Below are 26186 nucleotides of genomic sequence, written 5' to 3'. Positions count from 1 at the left end.
TTTTGACATCAAGAAAAGAACATTTTGCATTTTGTACAATGTGTGGATGCGACGTCAGCGTGTCCCATGGTGGCAAAGGCAACTGGAAACTGCATGTTTCCACGGCGAAGCTCAAAGCTATGTTCGCACCGCTGAGCAGCAAGACAACATGAAGTTCAGTGTTTGACGGAAGCCCGTCTGGTCGGGATGAAACATGGTTTTTATCGGTTGGCCATACGCCTGACGAAGGTTAATGAAGTTCAGTGTTTGACGGAAGACAGCAAGACAACATAGTGAACTTTCTCCGGAACAACTGTGACGACAGTGTCATACGTGTGGAGTGCTTGTTTACAGGATTCCTCGTTGAACCCAACCTACCCCTTAGTGTCATCGACCACGTTGGGCCTCTTCTACGGAAAATGTTTCCGAAATGCGACGAGGCGAAGCTTTATGGATGTGGACGCAACTCTGAAGAATGCGGACGTGGCCAACCTGAAATTTATTTCACAGGCATCGCTGTCGAATCTTCGTTTCTTTATTCAGAGTTTCCCCTCAGCTGCTGCCCCAATATTCTAATGAATCTGCTGAAGAGTCTTTAGATGCTCTCGAAGCTTCGAGTTTGCCACACTACAGGCTGTATGGGACATTCTGAATGAAGAAAGGTGTGTCGTGCAATGGTCTATGGTTCGAAAAATGAGAAACACTAATGGAAAACACGTTTCACCGAGTTGCTGAGGTGATGCTCGATTTACTCGTGATACTGCGTAGCAAGGCAGAGTGTGAGAGGATTTTTAGCACGGCGTGAAATACTAGGACTGAATTCTGCTCATCTATGTGCAACACAACCCTCCAACACCTGCTGCTAGACCCCCTCCCCGGTCATACCAGAAGTTGACAGTGAATGCCCCCCCCCGCTCTTGGCGCGAATAAAACGTCTCCCGATTTTTTATCTCGCCAGGTTGGCAGGTATGTGTGTGTCGGCGTCTCCTACTGCAACGATTGCCGTAATGCTTCGCATAACGTAGTGTGAACTACAGTTGAGTTGACCAAATTTTTTAGTGACTTTTCACAGTTAGTATGTTTTTATTAAAAAAAAAATCTATGAGTGAGGTTCTACTGTACATGTGCAGAAGCTTTGCATGTGTAGCTTTCCCTTTATTGCTACAAGAAGTTGTTCACGAGTGTTACTGGTAAGCTTGTGACTGGTGTACTGGCTGGTATGCCAAGTGACTGGTATACAAGTGACTTCGTGGCTGCGCACACCACCAGCAACTGATACGCAGAAAAAAAATGCATGGCTCCTTCCTTTTTATCCAGGGGGTATCCTTTGCAATAACATTTGAACATGTCAGCTCTATCTCTGCCTGTGAAGCTGATCTCGGTCTCGGTTCTAAATTCATCCTTGTAACTTGCTGATGGTTTCACTTTCCTGCCCTTTATGTTCCCTCTTTGCCCTTACCTCCAGCTTCACTTTTTAATATGTAAGACAAGCGGCTTGCGAGAGTGTACCACCATTTAGGCTTTCACATTCCTACAAAGAAACTGTTCAACTTGCTCACATGGCAAGCCTTGGAAGTAATTCTTGCTGCAGGAGATCCGTGTTGTGCTCACTTGTTTCCTTACACAATATTTTACTTTTTTCAAAAGTTCTGTGGGATTTGCTTAGTGTAGGTGCTGCTTTTGTAACAGCTGCGTCTTTAGTTGCTCCTAGGGGAACTGCTATGTCTCAAACTTTGAACAACATAAAGCTGAGTGTGTTCAACAGAAAGCTTAGTATCCACCACCCTTGGCTTATCACCCCATAGCTGTATTCCTGTACACTCTTTGTCGAGCAGTGCGTCCACTACTTCCACTTTGCATCATCTTTGGGCCAATACAGCTTATCTCCTTTAATTCGACCCTGACGGGACCGATGGAATTGATAGAATCATCGCGTGGGTCAAATTGTACAAGGTGCAGAAAAAAAATGCCATGACACAGCACCCGGATGAACCGGAGTCGAATTAACGGAAGTACTGCAGTTACCTTCTCCAACTTATATGAAGATCACCATAAAGTATCTTGCAATGACACCAGGGTGAGCTCAAGGATACGCTACAGCTTTGACATACTGGTATGTGTCTTCTTGCTGCCTTTATAATCATGGAGTAAATCTGAGCAAGGCCCCCTTACTTCCTGCAAGTGCCCTCTAAACGTGCGGTAAGGTTTGAGTGCTCCTCTGAATTTTTTACAATGTTGCCAGCTGCGGCTTTGTTTCATTGTAGCAGCTGGAGCTCTCTTTTGTGTGCAGAGGCATGAGCAATCTTATCACACATGAGCAAATGGCATTTGTTGTGCTACGGTGCTTGTGTCTGTGTGCGTCTGTGTGCTATTGCCTGATCATGCTCGATCAAACGCTGCTCCCAGCTGAACGTGAATCTTCTTGCCTTCCACACAGGCACTGAGCATGTTCAGCACAGCACTGCAGTCTGGGCAGCTGGGGCCCCTGATGCAGCAGTTTGGTATGGACGACAGTGTTGTTGCAGCTGCAAACTCTGGAGGTGAGCTTGTCACTGTCTCGTGTGTTTTCAGTTGCAGAGATGTTGAGGTGCACATTGCTAGTGTGTTTTTCTGCCACGCTGCCACCTGCGTCCCATTGTGTTTCATAACCCAGTGTAGAAGGGGTGTGTAACAGCTGCTGGAAGGGTTGGCTGCATTATTTATTTCAGTTACCCTGTTGGCTCCGAGGGCATCTATAGAGACAGGGTGTCTAGCAACCGGGAAAACTGGAATTTCTTGGGGAGTTTGGAAATACTCGGGGAAAATGCGTGGAATTTTTGCTTCAATCGGAAAATCAGCGGTCATCAGGGAAAATTAGCTGTCATATTATTGAAAGGGAACGAAAGTCCCCCTGCTGCTGGCTCGAGTAAAAGAGAGGATTCATAACGAATTCTCTTCGATGCCATGTCGTCGGCTGGAGGAGTTGCCAGTGTAGAGTCAATGACTGATTTGCCTGACGCTCGATTTTTGGGAGATGCCTGGACGGCTTTACGGCACTACTACATGCCCCGTAGAGTCAATGTATAAGAACGACTGTAATATCAGATGCAAGAACCTTTCGCTCTCCGATTTTCCGGACTTTTTGCCGTGACTGCAGGTCCGAAATGGCATTAATCAAAGCCAACACCGCCGTTCTGGTTATCTCGCCGCCTTGAACCAGCTCTCTCGCATGCAGATCCACTGGCAGTCGTAGCCACCACTGCAGCAACGCGAGGCCTAGCTGCTTCGACGTTCGCTATTAAGGTTCTTGCCGTCCTGGGCTGTGTTTTTCATTGAAAGAATTCATCGCTGTCAGTTATGGCGCCTACTCCGCCTCTGTAATCCTCGCGATTGGCTTCGAAGCTTAGAGAGAATGGTGCATTCGCCTCAGCTCAGTGATGTTACGTGGTGAAGCGTACGTCAAGTACTGTGGTGAAGCTTTACAAGTGTGGGAAGGGACAATTGTCATGGGACACAGTATGCATTGCATATTTATACACGCGTGCACCCGCTGTCTCCTGTCACAGTACGAGCACCGATACACCTGGTAAGTGTACTGCAGGCCTTCAGAGCTTTTTCGGACGTACCTGTGACGATTTGAGCTCTTAGGGAGTAAAAGACATGCATTCATTTTTTCGGAGTGCCTGATTTGATTTTGTGGACGTTTTGGTGGCCCTTAGGAAGTCCGAAAAATCGGACGTTGACTACAACTGACCAAGAGGATGCTTCAGAAGGTCCGTGGGGCAAACGTGCGCAGGAACGAGGACAAGAACAGAAATGACTGTCGCATTGAGCTTGAGCTAAAAAAAACAGTGTTGGCTGAAGCCAAGATGCAGGTGTCCCTTAGCTAAATCAAAATAAACTCTTTAAAGCAGTGAAAGGCAACACTGAGGCATTTTGCACAGGCTGAGAGTATGCGACGACAGTTCAGGTTGACTTTCCAGCTGCTGAGGAAATCTGACTAGTGACAAAGTTTGGGCCTAATACCAATGATCTTGCGATTACTTCATAGAAATAGCTAATTTTCAAAAATATTTGCTTCTGCATGCATCTCTTTTGAAAATGTTCGCTTCGATTTTCAATGGGCTTTATCATTTTTTTCAAAGATGTGCGTTTTACTATCCTTTCCCTTCAGTTTCTTATTTTGACTAAAGTAAACACTACTCCTTACTATTCAAACTGGATTAAGTTTCTTTTTATTTCTTAAAGTGCTTTCTTCAGAGTGACAGCATCGGGCGACGTGGTGTCAGCCTGTCTTGATAAAATAAAGTTCTGCGTTGCTCAGGGAAAACCTGGAAACCTCAGCGAAATCGAAAATGTTAACTTGGTAGACACCTTATAGAGAGGAGTGGGTTGTACAGAAGAAACGTGACCAACCGAGATAGGCGACCTTGTACACTGGTGTTGCCACACTTTCTATGCTCCTATGAGTGGTCGAATGCCTGCTTTGGGCATTTATACATTCAAACCTCAACGTATCAAACACAGATATATTGAATTACAGTGAAATATCGATATAACCTACATCTGGGGACTGCAGTAAATTGTTTATTCTGAAAGATTGTTATAGTGAAAGCCCCAAATTTAACCATTCCACCCATCAACTTGTCAGTTCATAAGTTGTCACCTTATGAGCTATCCATGAAAACATCGCTGTTGACTCTTGGCATACGTGGTTGCTATTTTCCGTAGATTCTGCCACCATACACCACCGAAACACCGTATAGTAAGAGTGATGTGCGCAAACACTCATGCCGAAAAAACTACCGACAAAAAGGTAGCTCCGTGTCGCCTCCAAAGCACAATGTTTCTTGCTTTTTCTTTGTTTTCAAATTTATTGTTGTGGACACCGCAACTGTCTTGCTCAAGGCAGACACTTGAACTATGTATGTGAAAGCACAAGTGCACGCGAATGACACCATCTGGAAAATGAAAAGTGCAACCTTGTGGCCTCCCTGCAAGTACGGAGGTCACGTTTCAGCGAAGGTGTAGCTAGTATGGCTGCAGAAAGAAGCGTGAAAGAAAGAAATGTGCACAGAAAGAAGGGTGAAAGAAGGAAGAGATGTGCCACCGTTGCTAGGCGACACTTCTCTGGGTGGAGCATGCGCTCTCAAAACCTGATGCATCGTTGCCTCCTCACCCGCATTCTTTTTTTCGCAGACGCTCTCTCAAGTTTTCTAAACCCATGAACCGTAATGTCCGCTCTGTGTCTTGTCATCTGGTAGCCTACCATTTCAGCTGCCGTGAAGGATACAGAGAAATCTTAAGAATCCCCAGATCTCGGAATATTAGTTCGTAGTACTGAGGCGTTAACATCACAGAGAAACTGAATAACGAACATTATTTTGACAAGTTCGGTATTCTGAAGTTCGTAGAACTAAAATATTTTTACATTGCAACTATAAGAAGCCAGCAGGGGATTTCTTAAAAGTTTGTTAATCTGAAAAGTTTGTTAGTGGGGTGTTTGTAGTAACGCTGTTTCACTATATTGCATATATCGAACACTTTCTATATTGCCTGGAAAATCACACGCATTTAAAATTTTTTATTTCGAATGGGGTCCGACATGAAATGGATGTATCGAACTCTACCCGAGACCACGTGTGCTCTGTTGGCAGGTGGTGAGCTTTCCCCCAACACCCTCGAATATAGCGGTGGCGCGATGGGCGTTCCCGGCTGCAGCGCACTATAGCTGCACACATCGGTCACGCAGAGGGTGCCATTTGAATGTAGCGGTATACGTATGCGGCAGCTTAGCTAGTTCGACAACGTCAATGATGCATTGCATTTGCCGCACTGACTCCACCTCGGTGCCGCGTTCTGCATCTGCCGCGTCTTGCGAGGACTTGCGGTTTACATCCACAATGACACGTGGCAGTGTGCGCTGACTGGGCTCACTCGTAGACGCCTTGGCAGACGCCACTTAAAGGGACCCTGAAACGATTTTGATGATTTTCTACAAACGTACTGAGTCGTTAGAGTAGGTCCTTCTGATCATTAATTGACGCATGTAAGTGCTCTGCGTAAAGTGTGTAATTTATATAAGGCTTTAAAAATGCACATCGCTGGTGATCGCAGCACACTGTTCGACGGAATTTTAAGCCGCCCCTACCCATATGACAGAAATCACCCATATGACGTCAGTGGGGCGAGCTATCTGATTGGCTGACCAGGGTGCGTGATCAATAATTTTTCCAACTTTATGCTAAACAAATTATGTTTTGTAATAGTTGGAATGTTAGTTCATTTGTTTTTATAAAAATAAGGTAACATAAATAGAATGCATAAAACAATTTTGCAGTACACTTAAGCACTTCCGGCACACAGCAAGTGTTGTCTGCTTGTGTTACAACGTGCTCCGTCTTTGACGAGAGCTCTGCAGTCAGTGTCGGTCTGTCTTTTCGCGAGCGCTATGATTCGACTTTGTTGCATTGTGGACTGCAAACCGTCACTTTACACCGGAAGATTACTAACGCAATAGCATTTCGCGAGTCCGGTATAGGGCCTGGCTGTGTCTCCTTGCGTGTCGTTTTAGGGGATGAACAGAAGCGCAAATGTGAGTCGTCTGCACGGTGCAGCCACCTGGTGGCACAAAGCTCAACCACACACAGTAGCAGTAACAAAATGTATTCTTCTTTGCTGCTGGTGTAAATTTTTCGCAGGAGTGTAATCGTTAACACATTGTTTTTGTAAATGTTTAAAATGTTTTACACTTGGTTAGAGCAATGTTAGCTCTTTCTTTGGCTGGTTAAGCTCTGCGCTAACGAGTGGCTGGACCGTGGAGACCGATCAGGCAGCTCACGTACGTCTACGCTAAAGTTTGTTTATCAGCTTGATTTTATGTCTTCACCGTTACGTCGAAACATTCTGCGTGTGTGTGATTACCGGAATACCAGACACGTTCGGCGCTACGACAGAATGCTCGCAACGCACGCTGCTTCGATAGCTCTCGCTTGGGGTTGACGGCCAAGCCGCTAGCGGAGACGTTTCGCGCGGGCAGGGGCGGGCTCCAAAACAACTGGAAATGGACAATGTGACGTTGCATCGTGATGCAGAACCAGTGAAGGCGGAGCTTAACCCCGATTGCTCGGCGAACGAGTTCAGGAGGAAAAGTATGGCTAGGGAGGAGGGTAACTTGTAATCGCTTGTAGCTCCATTAATATGTAACGTTTCAATTAAATTGTGGTGCGAATGTTCTACTTAAGCTGTACCCTACACGTCTACAAAATTTATCCGAACCGTTTCAGGGACCCTTTAATACTTTCTTATTGGCAGTGTTTCAAAATGCTTCGATTGGCGGACGTGGAGATCGCAGCAGAAGTAGTGGCCAAACGAAGATGCTGCCGAGGTTGATCCTGTAAGCGCTGATGTTGCTTCGCTCCTGACTTCAACTGAGGCTGTAGCTGCTTTGGCCCTTCTATGCCGCTACCGCGGCACAATAGAAGGCACCGGCCTATGACTTGTGGATATCACTTGTGCCATCCTCACTATGTGTAGGATGCCCTGGTTAAGCATGCGGCTTTCAGCCAAAGAAATAAATACTATGAGTGAAGCTTCAAGTTAGTATTTACTGCACCATGATTGGTTCATTGATTGATTTGTGCAGGTTTTTTACCTATTTTTACACGATTTTATATGTAGAATTCGGGCTATATCGAACTACTTCGCGATCACTGCGCTGTTCGATATATCAAGGTTTGACTGTAGTTTCTTTAACAAATGGCATCCAGTACACAAATACCTTGGTTATGATGTTCATTAGATTTACTTTGTTATGTGCAGTAATTCCTTTATATCTGTGTTTGTCAAGGTTCAACATTTTGTTGTTGTGCTCTTAGAAGGCGTGCTATGAATGGCAGGTGCATCATCTGCTGCTGTACTTCAATGTAACTAAGAGTTTTGGATAAACTGATATTTCCCAAGGCCTTCCCAAGGAACAGGAAGTGGACAATGTCAGAGGGCTGATCACTTATATTTTTAGGCAATATCTGAAAATAGTTGCCCTCTGCATAAAAGCAGCGAAGCAGGACAAAATTTGGGCACTGGAGATATGGCATCTGTCAGTGCTTTCTTTTTTTTTTTGCCATATGTCTGAAGTGGCTTTATTCTTACGAGCATCATTGACCTTGCTTGTGAATGTTAGTGTGAATGCAAGTTTCTGTGCTCAGGTACAATATTCCATGTGCGTTTCAGACATGGCTCAATTCGTGAAAGCCCTACAGGCGTCGAAGGCTGCAAAGGATGCGAAGTCCCCAAAGAAGGACGAGAACGTCGACGAAGACATGGGACTAGACTGAACAGGCCCTTTCTGCAAATTGTTTGCTCATGGCGACGTTTCAGGTCACCACTGATGGGAGACACTAACCAACCTTTTCAAAACATCACTTCTTTCCCTTCGAGCTGTTTCTCCATCAGACATTTGTCTAAAAGTGCTTTACAAATAAAGCAAAAAAAAAATTATGGTGACATTCACTTCTGTATTGAAACTTTCTCTGTTCACTGTTCAGGAGCAAATCTCCATGAGAATTGCTGAAGCAGTCAAACTCCCCACATTTTCAACATATAAGCAAGCTTAAATAGACACTAAAGCGAAATAAATCAATATAGACTAATAAAGCATTGTTTGAGAACCCTGCAGGCAGTCATTTCAACATAATAGTGATAATAAAATAATAATAAAAGTGATAAATAATAATAAAATAAAGGCCGAAGTCTCGGTACTTGAATTTCGCGCCTAAACCGCGACCCTGGCACATCAGTATGACGTCGGGGATTCCAAAGTATGTTTTTGCATTTGTGCCGCGTTGGCTGAGTAAAGGTTCCCAAAACTTGCCATGTTTAATATTTGGTTGCTTTAGAACACGAATGTAGTCGGTATGTACCGCTGTATAATTAAGTTGGCCCTAGAAGATGTCATCAAATCTGACGTCGCAGCAACCATGTGCGGGAACTTCATGGAGGCGTCGCCACCCATCTTTTCTTGCACTTTTTCTGGCTTACCATGAGTCTTATGGTAAGAGTTGTGTTTTTGGTGTTGTAGAAAGGTAATTTATTGATGCAGAAGAAATCATTTTTCTGTTTAGTGTCCCTTTACAGACAGGCAGGCAGACAGACAGACAGATAGACAAAGAACTTTATTTACAAGGTCCTGAGAAGCTTTGCCCTAGGGCACAGCTGCGGGCCGCGCCCACGACGGGACTGGTAGGCAGAGCCTAAGTGCTGAATCGTGGGCTCTCTGGACAGCCCACATTTGATGTGAAGGTTCTGAGCTCTGGGTGGCAGAGCTCCATTCTTCTTCTGGGATGCGATTGGGTCCCTGTAACGTCCCTTTAGAGGGATTGAAAACTGATTTTCAAACTTCCCTTTCTTTTTCTTTTTAGTGCAATGGAAAGCCTACTATCTGAAGTATTAATACTCATAGCAGTTCAATTGGGAAATGTCTGAAAATGTCTAAAACAATTTTTTGATCTGCAATACCGTTTCTACTTTGTGAATGAGGAAAATAGGGCCAGGAATGGGCCGGAGTGTCTAGTTTTCTGCAGACAGCATTTATTTGTTCTCTGCAACAACCCCTAAATATTTAAATGTGTCAATGCGATCCAGATTTAGGTTTGCGGGGGTCGTATTAGAGGCACTGTAATATTGTATATTCCTGTTGGAGTGAAATATGACTGACTGCGGATGCAGCAAATGACTACTGCATTGCACATCAGATAACGAAAGGTCTCAGAGGTGCCAAGTTACGTGCCACTCTTGACTGCATATACCCTTCGTTTGACACCCAGTCAGTTATACCACCAGTTACATGTTGTATGATATACATGGCTTACCAAATTTCTAGTAGACACATGGCCATGACATGGCCAACTCCACTTTAAGGTATGTACCACATCAAGTTCCTGTACTTGCGGTTCTAGGTTCGAATCTCCCTCATGCCACTACATTTAGTCATTGAGTGACGGCTGATTCCGAAACAGGCCTGTGAAGGTGTGGTGTGGCTATACTACACTCATACGGCAAAGGGAGGTTCTTCTGTGGGAGTAACGTTACTGCTGCTGCTGGACAAGATGCTGCCAGCAGCGCTCCCTTTGTCTATTTGCCACGAGATCGAACTACAGGTGGCAGCACCCTGGCGGTGTTAGTTTGGATTGGCAGTCGATGGCGCTCTTTGATATGTATACACAGCGGCGTTCGGCTGTGAATGAGTTAGCCTTTTCTTCTGGTAATGATACGCGCTGGCTGCAGTGAAGTGATTTTATATTGGCCTCCAATGGCACATTTTTGCACGGAATGTGCAGAACATTTCTATTTAATTAAAGGTAACGCAAGCTGTGTCATAGAGTAGGGGGCTGGCGCTCAGGGACACAGTCTCTGTTTCGGCCACTTCTTTGGGGCTCTTTGTGTATGTTTTCTTTGCTTTCCGCCTATCTCTGTTATATTGTGGTACAAGTTAATACCGCATTCTCTGAGAATATCTCAGTGGTTTAAAGATGTCTGTGCTTCTATAAAATGAAGGTAAATTGGCAAGTTAATGCGCACTCTGAGTATGCACAGCCCTGCACTTCTGTTTCTTTTCATTCACCCTGAAATGCAAACAGCCAATGAGTTCAATTCAGCAAGTTAGGCCACTGTGAGTGACAGTACGTTAATAGGCTTAGCAGGTTGCGTCAGACGAGGTTATTAAGCATGAAATGCTTTTAGCTGCCGTTGTCGGCGAACTCCAAGTTACCTTTAGCCAAAAGCCAGAGCCGTTATCCGGGCACTCAAACGAAAACATCCGGGCAGGTTGCGAGAACTAGACGAGATCATTCTGGCAACCAGACAAGACCGCATTACATACGCTAGTTATTTCCCTAACAAGTTACAGAAAATGTTGCTTCTGAGTTCCTCCCAATGTTTGTTCACAATATCACTCAAGCTGTAACTTCTAGTAATCTGAAGTTTTATGTGTCATTTCCAATAGCGACGTTCAAAAAGAGGATACACAGCACTATATACTTGATTGTCATCTTTTGGCGCTGAGTGCCCTTTTCAATGCCAGCGGTCCATGAGTCCCGCGGCGTGTCCGGCGCTCCGCGAATGGCTGTGACGGAGACGAGACTTGTAGTGAGATTCTGTCTGACAGGAAACTACCGCGTCCATCGACCAGTGCCCAGTAGGGCGTAGTGCGGTGTGGTGGGGTGTGCCGTTGCGAACGTGCACTATACCCGTTTTAAGATTGTGGCTAGTATCATCTCCGAACAATCTGCTTTGCTGGTAGCCATTTCATGCTTACTTACGTCTGCTGTCATTTACGGGAGAGCCAGCATTTTTTTAGTGCCCTGGTGCAGTTACCCGCACGCTAGCGATGCGACAAACTTGTAATTACTTGAGGAGCTAAAATCATTGGGTTGTTTTACTTCAGTTAATAGTGGCTCACTATCTTGTGTCAAGCTAAAGCCACTGTGAATAACGAAAGTGAATAATGATAGCCGCCTTTCAACTCAGTCTTATGACTTGCGTCTTCATTGGATTGGATTGGAGCCAACTTTATTTGTGCCTGCAGTTGGGCGCTCGCGCGCCCCGACGAGGGCCTACGTATAGGTGTTCTGTGCTACGTCATCCTCGAAGTCGCCGTTACTCGGCGCGGGTCTCCGCTCGCCGTTGCCGGCTCGCTGGGTCCGTGCCTTTCGAGCGCCTCGAGGACCTGCTGGACGGCCCAGAGCTGATCGTCTCGGTCGTAGCTCTTCGCGGCTGCCTCGAGCCGCGGTGGGAGCGTCTAGACAGTGCCGCATCACACATGACTCTCATATATAATAACCTATTTTAGATTTTAGTATGTGGCGTCGAATTAAAGTACGAAAGCCGACTATTTAATTGTGAGACGAAATGAATTCACCGTAGTGGCATAATATCCGCATATTAAAGAACACCCCTGGCCGCGTAAAACTAAGCGAGATCTGGTCATGCAATTATCTTACTTGTCATAACGCATTTGTCCTGATGTAAAGTGCATGATGCGATATATCAACTCATTACTCTTTTTCCTACTGCTGAGTGATGTTCATGCTACACACGCTGTTCATGTTTCACGGTAGAGATTGCGGAGTGACCGACAGATCGTGGCAATTCACTGAATTGTGGCATTCATGTCTCGTTGCTACCACTTTGTCTAAAAGGAGGTAAAATGCTTTTTCCACTGTACGCGAAACCCAAACTCTGCAAAGCCCTGCGACCGTACGTGCAGACTAGCTGCGCATCTTCACGTACGTGCGCGAAGATCAGAAATCAGAAAGTGGTTTTGGCATGTAAAACCCCATAATTTAATTAATACACCTAAAGCGTGCAAAATTGACTAAATGTTTATCCTCCTACTTCTTCCCCCCGTGCAGGGAAGCCAACAGGAACTACCTCTGGTTGATCTCCTAGCTGTCTTTCTATGCATCATCTCCCTCTCTCTTTCTGTCTTTCATAAATTTTGTTTCTTCGGCAGACTTCCACCTGAAGTATAGCTCGATCCTCTGCGTGGTACTATAATGGGGTTATACGGCAAGATTTGACCAGTAATTGTTAGCTGAAGAACAGCTAGGGAAAAGATTTTAACTTAGATCCGTTGAAGGTAAAAAAAATTATCCGACGATTACGATACTCCCTAATGCGAAATTTGAGCGCAGCTCTATACGTGTTTCCATTTCGCGATATTTTGAAGCAAAGAATTTGAGAGAGACATGTAGCAGAGTCGGTAATGGTCGAAAATCTGATCTGCGGATCAAGCGAGCCGGCGTTTATACATGACTCGTCAAAGGTTCCAGTGTGATCGCTGGTGCCGCATGGCTTCCAGAAAGTACTATACAATTCGCATAGCGCATACAATCAGATTAAGAAACAATCTCACACAATAACAACCAAAACAAGCGCGAACGAGACCGACCCAACAGAACCAAACAGGCGTGGGCGAGAGCTTTGGCGCGAGCAGACGATAGTACGAAACGAGCGGATCGGCTGAGACCAGACACGAGTGCGCATCGAGCCGTAAGGAGGGTCCGCATGACACCAGCATCGCGCGCGCACGTCACTGAAGGGGCCGCTCTCATTGGTCTCCGCCATTCGCGGCTCGCGTCCTTCGTCTCCCACTCCCATGCCCACTCCAGCGAAGGGGGGCGGAGCTGGTTACGAGGCCGACAACGCCGACGACGACGCGAAACCCAGGAACGGACGCCAAAGAGCTGCGCTCTAAAAAGTTCATTATTCTTTACCGTCGCAAATGCCGGGCAATGCCCGCGTGCTGCGGGCACGCGCCGTGTCACCAGTGAGAAGACGCAGAAGAAGACGAACCTTCAGCAGCGGTCGAGCGCGCGCTCTCCGCGTTCCACCGAAAGCCGAAGCCCCTTAATCTGGCTTCGACGACGCCCTGGTGCCGCCCACTCACGACCCTCCCGATGGATTCGCACTACGCCGAACTGGGCACCAGCTCTGGCCTCCGGTCGAAGACGCCGAGTCCGCCTCCGCGACTTCCGACACGGAGCGCGGCGACACCGCAGGCCGCGCCACGCTGGCTGAACCGGACGGCTCCCATCGGAACTCGTTGTGTGTCTGACGACGCGGCCGAACGTCCGCGCGCCTCACCGCGTCGTCGTGCGAGTTTAGCGCGCGCCGAACTGGAAGCCGACGACCGTCGACGTAGCGGAAGCTCCCCTGTCCCTAGGCAGCGAGTTCTTTCCGGTGCTGCGGCCTGGCCGTCCACGAGCAAAGGATATCTTAGCGCTCCAGGCCACTTGCAGAAGGCCATGGGAGACTCGACTTACGTCGCCGTCGAAGCCATGAATAGGGCACCCAGGCGTCAATCACGGGCAGGCCCCCCATTTGCCGTGAGGGCAAAGTCACCTTCGAAGGGTGGCCCCAAGACGGAATTAGACATCATCATCGAGTTACCGAAAGACATTGGAAGACAAGTGCATGATCTGAGCGTTAGGAAAGGAGCCGTTCAAGACACGTCGCTGCCGACTCTGCCTCCTGTACCGGCCGCCAGGATGCCTCCAGCGACGATCGAAACGTCTGTAGGAGTCGGCGAGCTTTCTTCTGCGACATGTACTGCGGTGGAAGGCGGCAGCGGCGTCCAGCACCGACGGGACTCGTCCGTTCTCAGGAGCATCTCGACGACAGTCGGAACCATCGTGAGCCGGCTTTACGGAAGGGGCTCGGGCCGCCACCAGGCACTATCGACGGGTACCGGAGAGACGGGTTCTACCATGCGCGGACGAAATCCACGCGAAGTATTTGTGGATATAGAAGTGCGCCCAAGGGCGTGCCCAAATGTGCGTCCACCACCGGGATCGACCGCTTCGGTCCCGTCTGCTACCGCCCCGACAACCTTGCAGGATAGCGACGTAGCCACGTCCAAAACTGAGGAGGTTACGTCAAGGGCTCCCAAGGTGTTGTCCCTGACGCACGTCGTGACCGTCAAGTCCGTTCGCAAAAGCTCTCGGCGGAGAGTGAAGGACGGGGAAATGGCCGGCGCGGGACGTCGTAGGCAAGCAGCCGCCGAGTACAAACGGAAAAAATTAAGGAAGGAAAGTGTCGTTCCCATATTTCCCACATCTCCCGAGCCAGCGGAAGAAGCGCTCAGGGATAAGGGGGTTGCGAGGGAGGGAGTGGCAGGCGCCGGCAAAGGAGAGGAACGCGGTGATATATCGCTGACATCGAAAACACCTGCCAAAGAGGCGCAAGCGGTCTCCCCTCCCGAAGACGAGACGAAATATTTCAAGGAGAGCGGCAGAGGCTCCGTCCACAAAGGTATTAAAGGCAAGCGGCACAAAAAAGTACGTGACAAGAGATCCCGGAAAAGGCGAAAGTCTGCACCAGGAGGCAAGAGCGAGATTGCGACTGAGAAGACCACCAGTCATTATCGAACGGAGAGCGAGCTCACCACGACACACAGAGGTTCCCGGAAAGCGAAGACTAAGGCATCCCACCGCAAGAAGAGTCAGGCCGATGCGAAAAGCGCCGGCAGTAATCTGAAGGCTGAAGAACCACCGGCGAAAGAGGGCGAAAAGAAAGGGCTTCGCGATGACAGGGAAGCCGCTCGAAGACTGCACGAGCAGACGGCTCACCGTGGTGGCAACGAGGAGGCCAAGAGTACAGCCGTGAATGTGGAGCAGAGGTCGCCAGAAGACGTCGAGACTGGCGACGCTGGGGCAGCTGCCGTATCTCGTGAAGCAGATACACTTCGGGTGCCGCAAGCTCTCGATCAAGGTGAGCAGCACGAAGGAGCGGCTGGCGAGCTTGGGACAAAGGGAGGAGAGGTGAGAGGAGTGGAGGAAGAAAAGGCTCCGGTCATTAGTGGCGATCAAAGGGAAACAACAGAAATGGCTCTCACGTCCGATGTACCGCTGGAGGCCAGAGGGAGTAAGATACCCGCGGAACTGCCAGCTCTAAGCAAGAACACCGAGCGCGAAAAACTCTCGGAAACCGGAGGCTCGCGACTGAAAGGAACCAGGAAAAGTTCGAGGGGAGGCCACCGAAAGGGCTCGAAGAAGAGGGGTAGGAAGAAAGCAAAACCGAAGCACCACGCGGCCGAAGGAGACAAAATGGCAGAAGAATTAGAGAAAAGTATGGCTCCCGGCCCGGAGAGTCCGCTAAAAGGCAGCCTGGCAAAAGAAGAGAAAACAGCAGCAGCAGCAACGCCGACGCAGGGCGCCGGAGAAGCTGATGGACGCGAAAAGAAGGCTACACGAAAGGGCAGCCTAAAGAAGGCAAATGGCCAAACGACCGAAGAGGGCATAGCGACCGACAACTTGGGCAGAAGCACGGCACCTGTCTCGGAGGATGTGCTGCAATTAAGCCTGGAAAAGGCGGGGACAGCAGCAGTGTTGGCGCAGGGCGCTGAAGTTCCCCAGGACAACGACGAGGACGACGACGAAGATGACGGGGCGTTGCGGCGCGCGCTTAAGAGGGATTCCGTTGCCGTTCACAGCATTGTACAGACGAACAAAGTAAAGCGACCAGATGCCGAAGACGAGCCGACGGTGCTGCAATTAGGAAAGCACGGCTTATCACCCGTTAAGCCCACCATAAAGAAAGAAGCGCGATGGCCAAAGTTGGGTGCTGCCCGCGACAAGCAGCCCAACGTTGACGGCGGAGCGAAGCCCGCGGAAGCCTGGCAGCCACTAGAAGCAGGAACTGTTCCGGATTTCGGTTTCTCGCCGAAGCCTACCGGCCAGCCGCACAAGATGGGCCGCCGCAAGATGAGCGACCGCGGTGGGCGTGGCGTCGCTCCGACGGAACGACCGCGGACCAGTCATTTCCCGGGAAGTCCAGAGGGCTGGCTTGATGAAGAATCGCCACGTCCTGTTGTCGCGCTACAGGACTACAGGGTCGGGCCCATGCCTCCGAATTCGCAAATGGGCACCCTTTCTCCTCCGATGGGAAGTGCGATGCCGAGGTTTCCGGGACCTGGCGGTGTGCCTGGTGGCATGCCACCTGGGTCGATGCCACTTGTGGGCACGATGAACATGCGTCCTCGCATGTCGCGGCGTCGCAAGCGCCCGCGCAAGAGTCCGTACGCCGTCGGCGACTCGGCGTCCAAGGGAATTGCTCCCGAAAAGACGAAGTTTTCTCGCATCAAGCTGTCCGCCGAGGTGCCGCAAACGGAAGGGACTCCGGTGCTGCACACACCCATTTTTGAAGGTGGATCTGGTGCGAGCACGCCCAGTGGAGCAAGCACACCGCAGCCGTTAAGTCCAATGTCTAGCGCGCTATCGTATGCGACCCCGGAAGAGAAGAAACAGAAGCAAAAGAGTGAGCCAATGCGTGACGGACCCGCGTTGGTTGCGTCCAACCAAGGCGACGCGCCTGGAAGGAGCTCGCCGGGTTACAGCTCTCCGGCCGCGCAGAAGGCCTCGCTAATGACGAGCGGCGAAACATCTCCGACGAGGAAACGGTCGCGTAAGAAAAGGAAAGGGGTGCTGAAAACATCGCGTTCCAACCTAAAGGGGGAAGGCAACGTGATGACAATGCAGGAGTTGATGAACGAGATCAGAGAGAGGAAGTCGGCGCAAGAGGGTGATCTCACAAAACGTCACGAAGCTGACAAGAGCAAGCGCAAGCCCACAGAAAAGAAGCAGCACAAGAAGAAGGAGAAGAAGAAAGTGGAGAAAAAGGCAGCAGGTACACAGACTTCGTTCGTCGTTTCCGAGCCAGAGACTCCGGCCGTCATGCTGGAGAGCGGAGACCGGCGCTTCTGCGACTTTCGCTTCACCATCGACCTAGACAGAGTCGTGGGCGGCGCCATGTCGCGCAGCGAGCAGGCACAGGGAGATAGTCCGCCTCCTCCCACGGTCAGCGCTACCGACGCCAGCAAAGGAGACGCGAGTACCAGGCTTGCACCGCCGTTGGAAGCACCCCGTCTGTCAGCAGCGCCAGCGCCAAATAGCCCAGGGAACACGGAGAGAAAGAGCGCGCTCTTGAAACAAAATGCACGTCGACCTTCGGCGCCTCTGGATTCAGCTACGTTCTCGGTCAGTTCAGTGTCACCCGAGCCACCAGTTAAAGAAACAGGTACTCCCACCGAGGCCGGCGAAGTAGCACAGGTGACGGGTTGCTTAGCGGATTTTCTCACCACGACTAAACCTAGAACGAGCAGCCTGGAAGAACTAATGAAGAACGCGGGAACTCACACCGAGGCCAGCACCGAGGCAGAGACGACGAATTTGTTCGCCAAACCCCTCACCACGACCGCTGCCAAACCCAGCCCAGATGAAGCAGTCTCCCCTCCGAGCACGGGATATGAAAACGGAAAGAATGAAGGAAGTTCCGGCGGATCGCCTCCAGGTTCGCGACCCGACGCGGCGCGAGGGAAGGCAGGTGTGACACGAAATCATGATGGGAAATCTCGGAATCGATCGGAACGGCACAAGGGAAACGAGAAATCCGGGAAATACTGGAGTCGCAAGGGAGAACATCGTTCGAACGGAAAGCAGCTTGGGAACAGAAAAGCCGAACAGATTAGACGTGGTAACGACAGTCCCGAACCAAAGGACCCTGCCAAGAACGTGCTAAAAATGGGTAGCTCCGAAGCGAGGAGCACCAATTTGTTAGTTCCTGACGTAAGCGCTCCTGGCAACGGAAGACCTGGGAACAAAAGCTTAAAAATCGGCGGCGATGCCAGTGAACGTCGCGCAAGAGGCAGTCGTACGCGCAAAGGCCGGAAAAACAAGACGCAGGGCAGCCGGAACCAGGCGAGCAAGATCAAAAGAACCAAGGACGTGAGAGACTATAACCGGAAAAGCGGAAGTCCAGAAAGCAAAAGCCTGGAGTACAAAGCGCCAGGCAACAAAAGCAGCGGGAAGCAAGGTAGCGGGAGCCCCACCGCCACTAATGACACAAGGGAAACATCAGAAAGCGAGCAAACTAGAACGTTGAACTCTGCGAGTAGTCGATACGTTTCTGGAAGCGGACCATGCGATACAGTGGCGACAAGCCAGCCTTCTAAAACCGGGTCTTCAGAGCCCACGAGCAACGGTAGGACGGTGGCAGAGCCTAGCAGCGCGTCCAGAACCGACAAGTCGAAAGAGACATCGTCCGAGCGCACGTCCGAAGCTACGACGTCAACGAGCACGAGTCGGGAGAGCACGATGAGTGTCACCAAGTCAGATAGCCGCGCCACCTCGTCTCGCCACCGACGGCCGTCGCACAGAAAAAGCCGGCAGCGACGGCCCACAACGAAACGCAGGCAACGCGGGGACAAGCATCGAAGGGGCGAGAGGCGGGAGCAGCCTCAAGAAGGCGGCGGAGGTGGACGAGACCGGCGAGAGGTGAAAGTTCGGAGCATTGACCAAATCGCGGAAACTTACCTTGAGCGGCCGCAAGGGTATTTGTGCTGTTTCCTTTTTGCGGGCGCTTCACTGACATTTCTAATGCTTATTGGCTTTACAGTGCTATACTACGTATTGGCACCCAGCCCGGCACCGTCACAGCCCTTGCAGCACGGCGAAACTGAAACGGTGACTTACACGTTATCGACGCGTGAGACTGGCTACACACCCCTAGACCCAGAGGTGACGCGTGTAGTAAACTACTGCGAAACGGCCTTCTGCTCTCGAGAAGCACGCTACGTAGAAACAGTCGTCAGGTCGGGCGAGGGACCGTGCGTCAGCTTTTACGAGTACGTCTGTGACGAGTGGCTAAACCAGCAGAACAAGCGCCTATCGGGTGCCGAGTCACCGCTATCGCGGGACACCGTCCTGCTGAGTTCTCTGGCGCGTCAGTTGCTCACTTTGGTCCAGGGCTCGAGCGAGCCAGATTTGCGGACCGCGGCGAAGCTGTACTCCTCCTGCGCTGTCGGCAGTCGCGACAACGTGACTTCCGAGGACAAGGTGGCCCTGAAGACCATGTTCCAACGTTGGGAGATTCGCTCATGGCCGCGTACTGACCGTGAAAATCTGTCGAACATAAGCGTCTGGCGTTTTGCTGCGGAGCTTGCTCGCGACTTGGACCTTGCGACTCTCTTTTCAGTCACGGTGGGCGTTGATCCCAACGATATAGGAGCGACGATACTGGAGTTGGACTCACTCCGGTCGCTGTTTAGTGACAGTGACAGAGAGTTCGAGCAATCGGCCGACATTTATAGGAGCGCCATCCGGGAAGCCATGACATCGCTTAACGCTACGAGTTCGGTAAACCTCGACGACTTCACAGACCGCCTAGTAAATGTGTCGGGCGTCCTAAGATCGGCCACCCTTCAATCTGCGGCGGAGGAAGACTTCGCTGTACTTCATATGGGAGAACTGGGCCAAGGCGTCCGGCACTTCATCGAAACGCTCCTAGCCAACGTTCCAGGTGGCGCGCATGGCAGCTCGATGAAAGTGACTGCCAAGTCACCGAAGTACGTCATCGCTGGTCTACAGAATGCGCTGCTCTCGGTAACTCCTCTGGACGCGCTGAACTATATGGGGTTTCTGGTCCTTGTGCGCTTGGCGCCGTTTCTTCCCGAACGCCTTCAAGCTCTGCGGACGCTGTTCGACAATATAGTCATCGGCCACGCTGTTGTCGACATCGCAAACACAGCGCGACTGTGCCTGTGGCTGGTGGACCACTCGCTTCCTGGCTGTTTCTCCAAGGCCTCGCACAAGTGGCTACAGCAGCACGGGCAACAAGAGGCCCTGCGACAGTGGCTGAGCCATCTAGAATCCGTGTTTCTCGCGAACGTGCCGGATTTCGCCTGGATGACCAACCTCTCTGCGCTCCTGGTCCGCTACCGCTTTAAACGACGTCCGGTGACACATTTCGGTGGCGGCTCTGTTCAAGAGGCCTGCGCACCGGAGATCCCGTTAAACGCGACAGCCGACCATCCGCTACGCTTCTACCTGAACGTGTCCACACACCGACCGGACAGGAGGCTTCGCGGCCTGCTGACCAACACCACCGTTCTGCGCCGGCGCGGCAGTGTCGATGTGGGATCCGAGCTGCGCACCGAGGCCACGTTCGACCACGCCTTGCACAGGCTGCACGTTCCCGCGGCCCTGTTCAACCTCTCAGTGCCCACCAACAGCTCCTTCTTCGTCTTCCAGCTGGCCCGAGTTGCCGTCCGCTTCTACAGGGCCCTGGTCCAAGCGCTCTACGAAAACCCGTTCGAGCGCGAGGTCCCGCTCAGGTTCACGGACGAGTCGCGTCGCCGGCTGAGCGACCTGGCCTCCTGCTTTGTGGCGGACGCCCAGCGCAGCCCTAGCGACGTCAGGGGCCCGTGGACTTCGCCGGGCGTGCAGAGGCGGTGGTCTTCTGTGGGGAAGCCGCTACTGGAACAGGCGTCTGCGTTATTGTTGGCCTTGAGGGCGTTAGACGAATTTCTGCACGTACGTCGCATCTGGAAGGCTGACTACCGGCTCGCCGAACTGCCCGCCGTGACGGCGCAGAAGTTGTTCTTCGTCTACCTGGCCCTGGACAACTGCGAGCCCGTCCAGACGGCCGAGGGCGGCGGCGTGCCGGCGAAGCTTCGTGTCAACCTGCCGCTGCGCCACGTGCGTCAGTTTGCCGAGGCGTTCAACTGCAGCCCCGCGGATCACATGGCACTGGCCCCTGGAATGTCGTGCGACGTCCTCCGGAGCGGCAGCGCTCAGCTTACTCCGTCTGCCCTGCGTAGGCAGCGGGCTACTCGCCCCATGTCACGCTTCGGGCCACTCGACGGCCCGAACGATGGACGTCCTGCTGGTTAAAGTGGTGACACAACGGGAAGGGCCTGTGCGCGTCTTGCCGAACAGTTTGCGGCCTTGAAGGCCCCTGTATTTATATATGGTGATTGCACTAAGGACTGCTTCCTTAGTGCGTGTTGACAGCGGCGAAGCGAGCGCGTTTAGGCCGACAATCGGTGTCCGGGTCATTTGTGACCCACCAATGTTCGGTGTATTATTTGTTTTGCTTATGCGCATTCGTCTGCTTCTTTGCTTCTCTAAGCGTAATGTTTGTTGCGTACGAACTCTTATTGTGCATTTGCCGTTATTTATTACTGTGACTCTGTAAATATATTTCGCGATTGCTCGTCGTCGTGTTGTCAAGTTTGTTAAACCAGGGCGTTGAGAAGTCGGATCTTGCAATTAAACTGCTTGTAACGTTCGATGCAATGTAAACATTTGGCACTTCCCCCTTTTCCCATTGAAATGAATGTGTGGTCGGACCAGGCGCGTTGTGCGCAGCCAGTTTACACCCTTATGCTTGTATCAACGTCGCCGCGGTTAAATTTTGTGTTTAGTGTCACGCTCCAACAGTCCGCACTCGCCTCGTTTAATCTGAACACGTAATTATTTTTGTTCTTAAAGCGGCAGGGAATAGAATTGTGGGAGGCGGCGCGAAGAGTTAGCCGCTGTAGCCACGGTTTATTTGAGCCTGCCAGCCATGGTGCAGTGGAATCTCGGAAGAGTTAGCCACTGTAGCCGCGGTTTATTTAAGTCTGCCAGCCATGGTGCAGTGGAATCTCGGGAGCGGCTGACACCGCGGCTACTCAGGTCGAGCGCGTTAGCGTGTGCTATTCTCGCGCTACCTGCACGTGAGCCCATCTTCGCCTGCTTTAGAGGCCGCTGCAGAATGATCACTTCATACCTCCATTTTACAGAAAAAGAACGCAGTTTCGCCACATGTGCGAGGCAGCGATAGCCATAGCGGTTCATTGGCACATCTGTGTATTGCTCGTCTTCGATGCGTGGTATTTTGGCTCGTGAAGACATACGTGAGCCTTTGTGACATGTGGTTCCGTCTGCATGCCGTCTGACAACGCCAACAAAGTGCTTAATTGTTCTGCACCAGGCATTGAATCGTCCAGTAAGGAATTGCAGCATGTAGGCATATGCTCATCTCGCAAATGTCCGGTGATGCGGCCACCGTGTCTGTTCGATGCTGTCAAAATCGCTAGTATAGTAGCGATTTTCGGACTTTTAGGCGCCCCGGGCCTCCTCATCTCACTTTCAGGCAATTCGTCTCTTTCTTTATCTCTTCTTCGTCACTTGGCGGGTGAAAGCAACTACACAACGTATAGCAATGTGGGGCCGAGGCGTGCGTATACTGAGGGCGGACGAGGCCATATAGGTTCAGGAGAAGCATTAAAAGGAGCATCGACGTCTTTTAACGCAACGTAGAACTAACATTTCGGCCAGAAACGCGAAGCCAACTGGCGTTGATACGCAGGGGTGACTGAGGCAGCAGCGAAACCGGACGTCGTGCAGGACAAGTTCTGTTCGGCGTTCAGCGTGTACGGAGTTGTAGCGTCACAAGTAATTACGTTGCACGGTGCGCGTCTCACGGTGGAAAATGCATCCTACTTCGTCGTGTGGTGTATACCGAAAAGCTCCCTATTCCCACAACACGTGGGATCCGCATTTTTTTCCCCTGTACCTTTCGTGAAAACATAGAAATCATAGCGACTCTGCAACTACAACATTTATTTTGTTCAAGAGAACAGACTGGTGGGCTAGTTGGTACTGCATAACTTGAGGCAAAGCGCAAAAAAAAAGCATGACAACAGAAGGGAACGAAGACACAGCGTTGTGTCTTGGTTCCCTTCTGCTGTCGTGCTTTTCTTGCGCTTTGCCTCAATTCATTTTGTGCTCTCGTGTAGTCTTCATCTATTTAGACTTAGATGTTCATTCGATTGAAACATTTGTGCATGTCCCTCTCGATTATTGACCAACCACTCTGGCTGGAATGGTCTATGAGATCACCATCATCATAAACCTCATCATCATCTTGCGTTGGTGTGTGCTGGCCAAGCTCATCGGTATAGCGAGAAGCTGCTGAAGGCACTTCTGCTCGGAAATTGAAGTTAGTTTTTTGTTTTCAGGTTCTTTCAAGGTGCGTGTAAGGGGCCTCGGACGGTGGAGTGGCAATAAGGTCGCAAACTTCGGTTATGACGTCGGTAGGCAAATTGGACACGACGCGTGCCAGTAACGCGGCTGGTCAGAGGTAATACGTCGCGTAGTAAAACGCGCTTTGGCCGATATCGAGGCCAGCGTCGGCGGTCCAGAACAGAAGAAACTGGACTCAAAGAGCAGACACGTACGTTTGCTGTTTATTTATTTTATTTTTATTTATTTATACATACTGCAGCCCCTTTATGGGGCTATTGCAGGAGTGGGTTAGACAAAAAGAAGTCGTACAAAAAAAGTAAACAATAACGTATTAAAATTCACAAGAAACAAGGCAGATGACACAAATGAAACTCAAGATAACAGTAACACTGAGAGCCAGTACAAAACGAGAACGAGTCAAACACTGTAACAACAAGAAAATGCATAAAATCAGGTGTAGTTAACTTTTAACATGAAATCGTTTAGTGGCAGTGACCTAATTGTTCCGGGAATTAAGTTCCAGAATTCAATAGCACGTGGGAAAAGCTGCATTTAAATTTATTAGTTGTAAGTTCAGCGGAACTAGTCCACGGATACGCGTTAAGTCTCCCGGGATAGTTCGTCGCAACCTCGAACCGCAGTCGTGATTCTCCCGACTGTGTCACAAAAGTTTGCAACGCCGTGCATACGCGGCCCGTCCCTACCCGTCCTTCCACCTCTCATGCAGCTTTTTTTTGTTGTTGTAGGACCTGTCTACAAGCAGGCACGCTTTCGTGTGATGTACTCAGGTCAATAAAGACCTCGAGTCTCCGCACACGGAAACCTCCAAAGTTTGGAGCCCACGACACACCACGGCTGACTTTAACAGTCGGGCAGACGTCATGGCCTTAGACGGTGTCGAAGCCACTGCTATTTAAAGTATTTAATCCTGGGGTTTTACGTGCCAAAATCGCGATTTGATTATGTGGTACACCTTGGTGAGGAACTGCCGCAGTGGCCAGTCTTTGATCACGTGCACTCGGGCTTAGCAGCGTAATGCCAAAGCTACCACAGTGGATATTGCCACCATTTCTGCCGCATTTTTTTCCGCCCTCATCGATGTCGCTTTCCTGGCCCTCAGTCTCAACAATCCTTCAAAGCGAACTTCAGGGCCACCCGCTCGGTAGTAGCCAACAATGAAAACGAAATGAGGCGATGAGAAAAGAACATGAGAAGAGTTTTCCAGTAAATCAACCTTCATCACGGCTCCCGTCCTTGGCTCGTCCCTTTGTCGCTGCAAGCATTCGCAAAGTACCAAGAACTAAAAAAAAAAAAACCATGAGTCAATCTACTCTGTGAAGGTGGATGAGCCGCGAAGCTGTTTAGCACACAAAACAGAGCTGAGACAGAATTTCGAACACGAACAAAGGTACGAACTCATTTATTGTCTTGAACGGTGGTCATTATTTGACTCGCAACTGCAAATACATTCGTTGATAATATGAAATCGATGCACATACGCCGATGGGTGGTTGGTTGGGCCGGATCGGCGTGGCATTGCAAGCGATATGTCTGCAACACGAAACACGTAAACCACTCCCTTTTCGGTCCCGACTCATCCACATTGAAATCACCGACAATGATAACAGGGGCAGTGTCATCGCAACTAACCCACGCAAAGTGTGTAGCCATAAACCCTACGGGGCTGTGAGCCATTACGTTTTTTGCTTGCTTAGGGGGGTACGAGCCACTGCTTACGGGGGTATGAACCATTGATCATGACAGTTTTCCACATGCTGTTCTGTATGTCGTATGCGTGGTTAGAACGATTGTAAGCACTATTCGCTTCACTTGGCTGAGTGCTTGTAGCCTGTGCCTTACGGGCCTATGAGTCATTGCACTTTTTGCTTGCTTACCGGGGTATTAGCCACTGATGATGATAGTTTTTGTTCACAGAGAACAAAAATGCACGGAACCTAGCCATATTGGCGGCGAGGAGTTGCGGAGTCGCCCTCTATCGGAAGCGCCTCGCTGGCGTAGTATGAGGGATCACGCGGCGCGCTCCTCATAGGTTTTGCTGTCAGCGCTCAGTGAAAACACCACGCGCGAGCTCTTCTGAACATTTCTGTAAGTACTTTAGAAACGAGAGAAGTTTTTTACTGTCTAAATAATAATCGTGGGCAAACTGAAAGCACACAATCGTTTACAGACGCTACTCTTTACCGCGAATACTTTACCGGCTTCTTTACCGGCGAATACTTTACCGGCTTCTCGCGTGAAAGGTAGGTAAACGCTAAAAGCGAACTATGTGAAATATGTTCTTATAGTGTTTGTATAGCTAAATGGAGCGTAATAGAATGAAGCCTCAATGCAGCGATCGCACAGATTCGCAGCGACCGACTGCGCGTCTGCGTGCTTGTTCGCGCACTATTTCGCTTTCGCCGCGTGCCCGTTTTCGCACCGTGCCATGAGCTTTAGGCCGCAGAATATGAGCGTTTGAGAGTATACAAGCAACCACTGTTGCGTGGGCGCTACCAGAGCCGTTCAAAAAATAATTTCATTGTAGAGACTTCGACGCCTACGGGGACTGATGTGCCGTCGCGACGATTCAATATTTTTTTTTATCTTCTAAATTCTTTTACCTTTCAATATTATTTCTAGAGTTGCGTCGCACTGTATGTTTATTGGTGTTCTCAGCGTGTGATTTCCCGCTGCTCCTTTTTTGCAATCTAGTGCATTAATTCATAACACAAACATGACCATATATGCCATGCTTTGTTTAAATGTGCTTCTTACCGCTGCCTTTCAACTCCACTCAACTTGCCAGTATCTATAGTATCGACAAGTTCATAGACCAAACCGTCATGACATTACTCGTGCAGCGGACTCGGGCGAGCGTCT

The 26186-nt window shown here is 50.1% G+C and overlaps 1 protein-coding gene across 2 annotated transcripts in view; it reads left to right on the top strand.

Annotated features, from left to right (window-relative positions):
- Rpn13 (regulatory particle non-ATPase 13) overlaps positions 1-8469 on the top strand; it is a 35823-nt gene extending 27354 nt beyond the window's left edge. For both annotated transcript variants that reach the window (XM_065431042.1, XM_065431041.1), the window contains exons 8-9: positions 2417-2519; positions 8191-8469. In XM_065431042.1, coding sequence (XP_065287114.1) covers positions 2417-2519; positions 8191-8294 — 207 coding nt within the window. In that variant the 3' untranslated portion in view covers positions 8295-8469. The remainder of the gene's footprint in view (positions 1-2416; positions 2520-8190) is intronic.
- Positions 8470-26186: the final 17717 nt, after the last annotated feature.

This window comes from Dermacentor albipictus, chromosome 3 (assembly GCF_038994185.2).
Source record: "Dermacentor albipictus isolate Rhodes 1998 colony chromosome 3, USDA_Dalb.pri_finalv2, whole genome shotgun sequence".
NCBI classification, from domain to species: domain Eukaryota; kingdom Metazoa; phylum Arthropoda; class Arachnida; order Ixodida; family Ixodidae; genus Dermacentor; species Dermacentor albipictus.
The sequence above is the reverse complement of the archived record's forward strand: the minus strand, read 5'-3'. Positions and strand labels throughout refer to the sequence as shown.